A 10,059-nucleotide genomic window follows, 5' to 3' on the forward strand; every position below is an offset into this window, starting at 1 on the left:
ATTCCTGAGCCGGCATGGCTCAGCTTGGAAACCTCTCCCTTCCCCTCAGCATGGCTGGCTCAGGAATTCTGGGAGTTGAAGTCCACGAGTCATAAAAGAGCCAAAGTTGCCTACCCCTGGTATAAACCCACACCCCTACATATACATAAGACATAAATATTAAATACTGTCCATTTTGAATATTATAGAAGGAGGAAGCTTGAGAGTTCAAGGTACAGATAGTCCTTGACTTGTGACAGTTCATAAGTCTACCTACCCCTGGCCTAGTGGTTAAGGCACCAGCTAGAAACCCGGAGACCCCAGTTCTAATTCCACCTTTGCCATGAAAGCCAGCTGGGTGATTTTGGACCAGTCACCAGGAGAAGGTGAGTTCTAGTCCCGCCTTAGGCATGGAAGTCAGCTGGGTGACCTTGGGCCAGTCACTTGCTCTCAATCCGACCCACCTCACAGGGATCTTGTTGTGAGGAAAATAGGAGGGGGAAAGTATGTTGGAGATGTTTGCAGCTTGGAGTTATTTCTAAAAAATAATAAAGGCAGGGTACAAAATTATCTCAAGGTATTCCTTTTTCTCTATAACAGCCCTGTGAGGTAGCTTGAGATAAGAGAAAGCAACCAGCCTGATTGGGTTTTTTGCAGCCTTACCTAATAAGTCTTACCTAATAAGAAGCTGTTGTTGCTTGTTATCAAGGTGAGGAGGATTGATTTATTTCAGTGTTTCTCAACCTTGGCCAGTTTCTGAGGCGTGGACTTCAACTCCCAGAATTCCTCAGCCAGCATGGCTGGCTGAGGAATTCTGGGAGTGGATGTCCACACCTCTTAAAAGTAGCCAAGGTTGGAAAACACTTGATTCATCTGCAAAGCACTCACCCGTCTCTTTCTTTCCAGCGTCACCGTCCTCCACGAGGAAGTGCACGTCCAGCTCTTCGACAGGTAAAAACCTGAGTCCCACCAGTAGCCCCAGGACTACGGGCAGAAGTAAGGGGCGCCTTCGGCTCCCCCAGCTATGTAAAAACAAACTGTCGAGCAGTAAAGAAAACCTGGACGCAAGTCGTGAGAACGGTACCCAGCCAGATCCAAAGGCCACGCTTGACTCCCCGGGGAGAGAGCAGCAGCAGAATTTGGGGGACGGTTCAGGCGAACCGGTGGCTGCTCAGGACAATGAGGGGCAGCTAACCAACGGATACCTTTGCAAGCTGAGCTCCCCCAGCAACCACAGTCTCAACGGTCCACTGGAAGCCCGCCGGGAAGAGGAACTGGCCGATGACCAAAGAGGAGAAATCTGTATTAATCCCATTTACAACTTATATGCAATTTCGGTAAGTATCAAAGCAACAGTGGCCATCTGGATGAAGCCTCGGATCAGGTGGGGTTTTTTTTCCCAGCTGAGATTTAGGCCGAGCCGTTGCATGAAAGACCCAAATGGGTTATCAGAGGGGTGCACTTAAAGCACCCCAAAAGGAAGGGTAGAGGGTCCAGCAGTTTCTATCCAGATTTAGTCGTCATAATTATTTCTATCAGCCGATCGGGATACAAGGAATGGGTTTTCTGTCCGGTTTTGCAGTTAGTCAATCTGCCCTTTCTGTATGATTAACGGTGTGGTATTTCTTAACCTTGGGGATTCAGCATTCACCGCTTCTGGAGGCAGGTCTTCTCCAGCATCACTCAGCTGCTGGAAGACCATCTCTCCAAGCGCTCTTGCTCATCAAGGCCGTTCTTTGCCTACTGGTCAGCAGGTTTGTTGAAGGCTGCTGGGTCTTGAGGAACTTTTGAAATGCATAAAAGTGAGAAGACGCAAGGTCTATGGAGATTCTCAATCATCCAGGTCATGTTTGTCCCAAAGATACTGTTGTGATTCCTCGCCAGCCTGTGGATCCGGCAGCTGAGTCTGAGGACTCAGATAAGGAGGAGGGGCCTGGAGTGACATTGGAGTCAGAGGAGGCTCTGAGGAGCTCCAAGACTTACAGTCTGACGAGACGCCTGGCCCCTCTACTGGCGCTCAGGCTGAGACACAGCTGTGCTGGGAGTCCGAGTTGAACAGTGATGAATCACAGCTGAGAGATATCCAGGATGCACGAGAAGCGAGTAGGACAGAGGAATGCAATGGGGCGGCTCCAAAGGCAAAGGAGAAGGCATTAGGAAGCCATGCCTTGGCTGCAAAGTAAAAGGGAAGGTGTTGGGAGATGCTGGTTGCTGAAGGCAATTGAGTTTCTGTGGACTGTGTTTTGTTTGCTTTGGAAATTGACTCAGGTCTGTGAATAATAAAAGGGGTTTTTGGTTTTTTCCTGCAGTTCCAGCCTGCTTGTTGGAAGAGGGGTTTCTCTTTGTGAACTTAACCAGGACTCACACAGGCTGGGACAGAACAGATACTTTCCAAAAGGCAATTGGACTTTCTTGGGGGTTTTTTCCCCTTGAAGACGTTTCAGTTCTCATCCAAGAAGAACCGAAGCAGCTTCTTGGATCGGAAGCGAAAGGTTTTCAAAGAAAGAAAGAAAATAACTCAAGAAAGTCCAATGGCCTTTTGGGAAAAGCACCTTGGAGAAGATAACAGTCCTCGACTTACAACCGTTCATTTAGTAACCGCTCGAAGTTACAACGGCACTGAAAAAAGGGACTTACGGCCATTTTTCACTCTTACGACCATGGCAGCATCCCCATGGTCACATGATCAAAATTCGGATGCTTGGCAACCGTCTCACATTTATGACAGTTGCCGTGTTCGGGGGGGGGGGTCACGTGATCACCTGACAAGCAAAGTCAATGGGGAAGCCAACATTCACTTAACAACTGTGTTATCAACTTAACAAACCGCAGTGTTTGGCTTAGCAACTGTGACAAGGGAACTCGTCAAGTTGAGGCAAAATTCACTGAACGACAGAAATTTGGGGGCTCCGTTGTGGTTGTAAGTTGAGGACTACCTGTACCGCCTTCTAAAGTGGTATCTCTCCCGTCGCACCGGGTTAATTAAGGATGGAGGCCTTGAATCAATGGGATAACCTTGGCGTCTTCCGGTCTCTTCTCTTCCAGTGCCATTCAGGAATTATGGGAGGAGGTCACTACGTCACCTATGCCAAAAACCCAAACGACAAATGGTATTGTTACAACGACAGCAGCTGTAAGGTAAACCACTTGGCTGGCTGGAGGGGAAGGACAGAAAAGGCCGAGGCAGAACTTCCGTTCCATAGGAAATTAGCTATCGAAATTTGAGGACATTGGATGCTAACAACGATTTACTTTGGCCCAGCCTGTTTCTGGATGCCGGTCAATTGTCGGTCTCCAGAGACTTGGAGGTAGATGATGCTGTCTTCCAGTTGCGTTGTTCCATTTTGGAAGTTGGTGGTGTCCCCTTGTGGATTTGAGACATATTGGCCTAGATGAGGGGTGGGGAACCAGGGCCCTTTTATGACTCGTGGACATCAACTCCCAGAATTCCTGAGCCAGCGTGGCTCAGAATAGAAACCTCTCCATTTCTCCTCAGCGTGGCTGGCTCAAGAATTCTGGGAGTTGAAGTCCACGAGTCACAAAAGAGCCAAGGTTGCCTACTACTGATCTAGGCCAGGGGGAGGGAACCTTGGCTCTTTAATGACTCATGGACTTCAACTTCCAGAATTCCTGAGCCAGCATGGCTCAGCTTGGAAACCTCTCCATTTCTCCTCAGCATGGCTGACTCAGAAATTCTGGGAGTTGAAGTCCACGAGTCATAAAAGGGCCGTTCCCCATCTCTGTACTTAAGGTAATTTTGTTGCTCCTTTAGGATATTCCAGACCTCTTAGCTGGGTCTGGGCGTTCTTCCAGGGGATGTATCAGTGTTATTATTCTGCATCCTGCCATTTTCCGAGATTTCCAAGAGGATTTGTTTATTTGTTTGTTTATATCCCACCTTATTATTTTTTACAAATAACTCAAAGTGATGAACATGTCCAACACACACCTTCCTCCTCCTATTTTCCCCACAACAACCACTCTGTGACGTGAGTTGAGCTGAGAGAGAGAGAGAGAGACTGACCCAAAGTCACCCAGCTGGCTTTCATACTTAAGGTGGGACTAGAACTCACTGCCTCCTGGTGATTGGCCCATAGTCACTGCCAACTGGCTTACATGTCTAAGGCAGGACTAGAACTCACTGTCTGCTGGTCATTGGCCCAAAGTCACCAGCTGGCTTTCATGCCTAAGGTAGGACTAGAACTCACTGTCTCCTGTTGATTGGCCCACAATCACCCAACTGGCTTTCATGTCTAAGGCAGGACTAGAACTCACCATCTCCTGTTGATTGGCCCAAAGACACCCAACTGGCTTTCATGTCTAAGGCAGGACTAGAACTCACCATCTCCTGGTCATTGGCCCACAGTCACCCAGCTGACTTTCATGTCTAAGGCAGGACTAGAACTCACTGTCTCCTGTTGATTGGCCCAAAGTCACTCAGCTGACTTTCATGTCTAAGGTTGGAGTAGAACACTTAGTATCCCAGTTTCTAGCTGGGTGCCCTTAACTAACTAGACTAAAGTTGCTAATTCCTGCAGTGTCCTTATAATAAGCTGCTATACCAGCCTCCCTGATGCCAAACAGTCTCCAGTAGTATTAGGACAAGAGTTTCAACAGGTCTCAGCATTTTTGTAAATTTTAAATTTTGGAGTAATGAGCGCCTCTTCTTCTCCTTCTCCTCCTCCTCCTCCTCCTCCTCCTCCACCTCCATCATTCAGGAATTGCATACCGACGAAATCGACACAGATTCTGCCTACATCCTTTTCTACGAACAGCAAGGAGTGGACTATGCACAATTTTTGCCAAAGATTGAGGGCAAGAATATGGCGGATACCAGTAGCATGGATGAAGATTTTGAGTCCGATTACAAAAAGTACTGTGTCTTGCAATGAACAAAAACGGGTTTGTAAAGGTTGGTCCGAGGGTAATTGCACCACGAGGCTGGCAAGAAAAAAAAGGAAATACGGTTTTAACCGAGCAGAAGAGCTAGCTGTAGTTTTTATTTTATTTTATTTTATTTTTTATTTCCCCCCCTGTGACTTGAAAGCACAACTAAAGAAAAACAAACAAACAAAACAAAAAAAAAACAGGGGGAGAAAGAGAAGCCCTAATTAAAACGAGCATATATCGGATGGCATTTGCTTTGGTTTCCCATCTCTTGCTCCATGTCCAGAGGGTGGGGGAACGCCCATTGGTTAAATTGTTTTATTTTGCCTTCAGCCTTTAAACTGGCTTGACCTCAGCAAACTAAGACTAGATGCATTTAAAGTTTTTGATCATCCAATTAAGAGCCAGGATAGCCGTAGTCTGTTCTTTCCTTTTACCAATTTGCTCTTAGAGACGTCTGAAGTGAGTTGGGGTTGGGGAGAGAAATAATTTTTGTGGAAGCTCTCTTCCAATTTCCGATGATAAACTTGTAGTGTTGTCTGACAACATGAAATTTCTACCTCCTTTTTCTGAAGTTTTATTCCATTTCCGCAAGGAGAAGAGGCATACACAGATGGCAGGCACAAACTGCAGGAAAGTCCCCCCAAACTTGCCCTGTTTAACCCGCTGTTCACTTTCTCAGTTGATGTATTCATTAGCAGCCCTTCCCGTCGCCTTGAGAATAAAGTTTCCTATTTTTTTGACCTTGTGGAATTGTTCCAACCCTGTTGGCTTTCAGAGAGGATTCAGAGCAGCTCCAGCAGCCTTTTGGTCCTTAAAATGGCTGAAAGACTGGAAGCTGAGACAGTTCCAGGCTGTTGCTGGGGGCAGTGAGTGGGCTAATTATTTGTATTCATCTCCACTTTGGATGGATTGGGATGTTCTAGGAACCAAGTGTTTTCTCCGTTTACTAGAGGGTACTTGGGGTAAGAAATCTGCCCTGGTTCTGAAAATATTTTCTCTTTGTGGTTAAGCTGTCTCCTCATCTTATAACCTTCATTCAAAAGAAACTAGCTCCTGATTTTTTAGTGTATTGATCTGATCATTGTTGAGCCTGGGATAATCAAAACAGAAATCTATTTCCCAATTTAGTGCAACCCAACCCAACCCAATCCAACCTAATCTAGTTCAACCCAATGCAACCCAACCCAAGTCAAAGCAACTTAACCAACCCAATGCCATTCAACCCAATCCAACCTAATGTAACTCAACCCAGTGCAATCCAACTCAACCCAACCCAACTCAAAGCAACTTAACCCAACCCAACCCAATGCATCTCAACCCAATCCAACCCAATGCAACTCAACCCAACCCAATCCAGCCTAATGCAACTCAACTCAACTCAACCCAATGCAACCCAACCCAGTCCAACCTAATCCAGTTCAACCCAATGCAACTCAACCCAACTCAACTCAAAGCATCTTAATCCAGCCCAACCCAATGCAACTCAACCCAACCCAACTCAAAGCAACTTAACCCAACCCAACCCAATGCAACTCAATTCAATCCAACCTAATGCAGTTTAACCCAGCCTTTAAATCCCAAAGACAACAGAACCTGGTTGTGTGTTTGAGCCGACAGTGTATCAGTGATGGCTGATGAGAAATGTGTACCCAAAGCAGGGCTATACTCAAGGATGTCTCTGAAGGCGGGTAGTGGTCAAAAAGTTCAAGATGGTGTCGGTGACTGATCCAAGCCCTACTCTTTTTTTTTAAATCTTGTATCACATGTATGCAAGAGATGGGGCTTCAGAATGGCAGGGGCAGCCATCATCTTGTTTTTTTGGACCCCCAAGTGGCTGCCCCTCACAATGGAGATGGATTGCAAGATCAATGGCCCCCTTCTTCAACACTTCTAACACCAATCCTACATTTGTGGCAGACCTTTTGAGGGGTCTTCCTTGACTGGAGGGCTAGTCATGATTGTTTTTATTTGCACTTTAAAAAATAATAATAATAACACACCAGAGTTCATTTCAAGTGCTTTTGGGATAGCTGAGTGTATGCCTGGGTGTGTGTCCTTTCCGTTCATTTTTTTCAAAAAGCCAAATAACACGTCTGAATGATGACTGTCGGCAACAGAGAGGTATCCGTTTTGCCAATCCAATTGGCTGCACCTTTGATCATCCAACATTGTCTCCAGAAGGAATATTTATACTTCAAATCCATTTTAGGCATGTGGGGTTTTTTTTGGGGGGGGGGGAGTAGCCTTTACTTTAACCATTTCTTGATGGAGATTCCCCTTCTATTGTAATAAATCTTGTAGGTCAGCCAGAGTCAGAGCAGTGAAATGGGTGGCTGCATAAATTTAATAATAAAATGAAGGAAGGAATTAAATTGGTGGCCATTTCCAGCTTCCTAAATGGAAATGGATTGAGGGAGCAGGATAATGAGGGAGCCGCAGCGGTGTTCCCGTTTTCAGTCCAGCTCTGTTGAGAATTTGATGGAAAATCCTTCCTAAATCGGCATTTACTAAGCCAGGCCCTAAATCAGACCCCCTTATTTCTCACCAGTCCCAATCAGATGATTAAATAAGGTTAATCAGAGGTTAGGATGAAATCCACATGTCTTCATAAAGGAAGCCTTTGAACCAGCTGTTAGTGATACAATGAGATTTTAAAAGAGCAGCCAAGGTGAGTTTTGTCACCAATTTGGAGACCAATCGTGCTGCTAAAATGTTGGAAAGAAGGATCTAGTTGAAGAAGTGACTTCTCTGTGCAAAATAAAACCTTTAATATAGCAGAGAGAAGTCAATAAGCAATTTGCCTCCTAACAAGCTTAGATTTCTTATCTGTATGCAGGGTTTTATTCTGCCTTCTTGAAGAGGAACACACACGATCAGCTCAGCCCTCCCCTGTTCTTTGAACCGGTCCCTGTCAACCCTTCCCTTATTGAGAACCCAATAAAAATTCACATTATTTCTTTTAGCTAATTTCCGTGCTATTGTTCCCTCGTTTCCTTCCCCCCAAGCAAAATGGCTTAGCTTTTTTCTGCATCAGGCTGTCTTCTTCCAACTGCAGAGTTTACAGAAGACTTTTCAAAACTCCCTTTTTTCCTAATACCATTTCCTGGCCATTCCAGGGCATTGTGGCTTCATTCCTCTAAACCCCCCCCCGTTAGAAAGGAGGATTAGGTCTCTTTTAGGGAGTTTGGTAAATGTAGACAGAAGAGGAGGATTGTAGGGTTTAAGTAGACTTTTAGCCCGTGCTTTGGTGGGCTAATAGAACAGTGTTTACCTCTCAGCAACTCGAAGATGGGTGGACTTCAACTCCCAGAATCCCCCAGCCAGCCATGCTGGCTGGGGAATTCTGGGAGTTGAAGTCCACCCATCTTCAAGTCGCCCGAGGCTGCGAAACACTGCTGGAGAACACAACCGCTGACAGTTGTTCAGTCTTTTGATTGCTTTGAAACACCCAACTATTTGTGTCCGAGCAACTCAGCCATGCACTGAGGATCTTACCCACCCGAGTGACGTGGAACCATCATCCAGTGGTTGCTGAGCGGGACACCTTGTCACTCCCATTAGTGTGCGCACGGGTATGAATGTTGCAGATGGGGGTCATTTCAAACCCAGGTCTTCTGCTTTAAGAATGGCAGAAGGTCGTGGCTCACTCTAAGGAGAAAAAAAAAGGCCTAGTGTCTCTTAGCTTGTCGTGTAGAAACAGGCCACCATAATCTCCTATAAGCTCCCATAATTCCCGACTGTGTGGATGAGGCCTTCAGGAAAGTGTATTCCAGAATAGCTACTGAAAACCAATCTCGGTTGTGTGATTAATAGTGCAACGTTCCCCTTTTGCCAAAAAAAAAAAAAAAAAAGCCAGCATCTTGTTGAAGACAAGATTTGAAGCCTATCAGCTGTGATGTCCCTAGTGGGGTAGCCAAATCCTGGAGGCGGGAAGAGATTTTAAACAACTTATTATCCCCTATGTCAGGGATCGGCAACCTTGGCTCTTTTATGACTCGTGGACTTCAACTCCCAGAATTCCTGAGCCAGCCATGCTGAGGAGAAAGGGAGAGGTTTCCAAGCTGAGCCATGCCGGCTCAGGAATTCTGGGAGTTGAAGTCCACGAGTCATAAAAGAGCCAAGATTGCCTATCCCTGCCCTATGTCCATTTTCTTGACCTCTCTGAGCATGGAGAAAACCCCTACTTTAAAAACGGGAGGGGACGTCAACCTCTATCTCTCTTTGAAGATTCTTCTCGCTCACCTCTTCCTTTCTTTCGAAGCGGTTTCACTTAAGTCCCCAACCACAGCATGATCAACTCGCGTCGTCTTTAAATAATCTGCCATGCTTTGTTACATCGGTTGTAATGATTAATTTCTTTTTAAGAAAAAAGGTTAAATTAATTCCTAAATTTAATAGGAAAAACACTTTTAAGTTAAAATTGTTTAACTATATTCGCTCTGTAAATTATTTTATAAAACTTATTGACAATGCACTGAATTTAGAAAGACCGTGTACATAAGTACTGTGTAAATAATTTAAAGAAAAAAAAAGTATTAATGTATTGGGATATGAACTGTATTAAAAAAAAAAAAGCCCAAGTAACTGTATATGGAGTGAACTTGTCTATCTGTAAGTATATTATTCAAACAAATTAAATACTGTGGATGCAACTCGTCCTATCGATAGATTCATCATTGGAACCGTTGAGAGTTACTCAAAAAGCAAATCTTGTCATTCATTCAATTCATTCATTCAATTCAATACAATTCAATTTATGTACAGGTAGTCCTTACCTTACCAGCACAATTGAGCCCAAAATTTCCGTGGCTCAGCAAGACGGTTGCTAAGTGAGTTTTGCCCCATTTTACGAGTTTTGCCCCATTGAGTTTGCTTGTCAAGAGATTCTCAAAATGTGATCACGTGATCCCAGGGGACACTGCAACCGTCATAAATAGGAGCCAGTTGCCAAACGTCTGGATTTTGATCACGTGACCATGGGGATGCTGCAGTGGTGGTTAAGTGTGAAAAAATGGTCCTGAGACAACTTTTTTCAGTGCCGTTGTAACTTTCGTCACTAAGGAAATGGTTGTAATTTTTATTTGCACTTTAAAAATAATAAAGAACATAGCAGAGTTCATTTTAAGTGCTTTTGGGGTAGCAGTGTGTATGCCTGGGTGTGTGGCCTTTCCATTCATTTTCTTTCAAAAA

General features: G+C 44.9%; 1 protein-coding gene and 1 long non-coding RNA gene across 8 annotated transcripts in view; one reads left to right on the forward strand and one right to left on the reverse strand.

Moving 5' to 3' along the window:
* The window catches only part of USP32 (ubiquitin specific peptidase 32), a 218,904-nt gene extending 213,826 nt beyond the window's left edge, over positions 1-5,078 (forward strand). For all 7 annotated transcript variants that reach the window (XM_039350009.1, XM_039350012.1, XM_039350010.1 and 4 more), the window contains 3 exons: positions 886-1,316; positions 3,025-3,117; positions 4,698-5,078. In XM_039350009.1, coding sequence (XP_039205943.1) covers positions 886-1,316; positions 3,025-3,117; positions 4,698-4,871 — 698 coding nt within the window. In that variant the 3' untranslated portion in view covers positions 4,872-5,078. The remainder of the gene's footprint in view (positions 1-885; positions 1,317-3,024; positions 3,118-4,697) is intronic.
* Positions 5,079-5,173: 95 nt separating this feature from the next.
* LOC120310981 lies at positions 5,174-9,675 on the reverse strand. The gene is made up of 2 exons (XR_005557502.1): positions 8,231-9,675; positions 5,174-8,140 (listed from the first exon to the last, which is right to left on the reverse strand). It is a non-coding gene; the product is annotated as an uncharacterized LOC120310981 (long non-coding RNA).
* Positions 9,676-10,059: the final 384 nt, after the last annotated feature.

This window comes from Crotalus tigris, unplaced genomic scaffold, assembly GCF_016545835.1.
Source record: "Crotalus tigris isolate CLP2741 ecotype Arizona unplaced genomic scaffold, ASM1654583v1 scf7180000018306.2785112, whole genome shotgun sequence".
Classification (NCBI taxonomy): domain Eukaryota; kingdom Metazoa; phylum Chordata; class Lepidosauria; order Squamata; family Viperidae; genus Crotalus; species Crotalus tigris.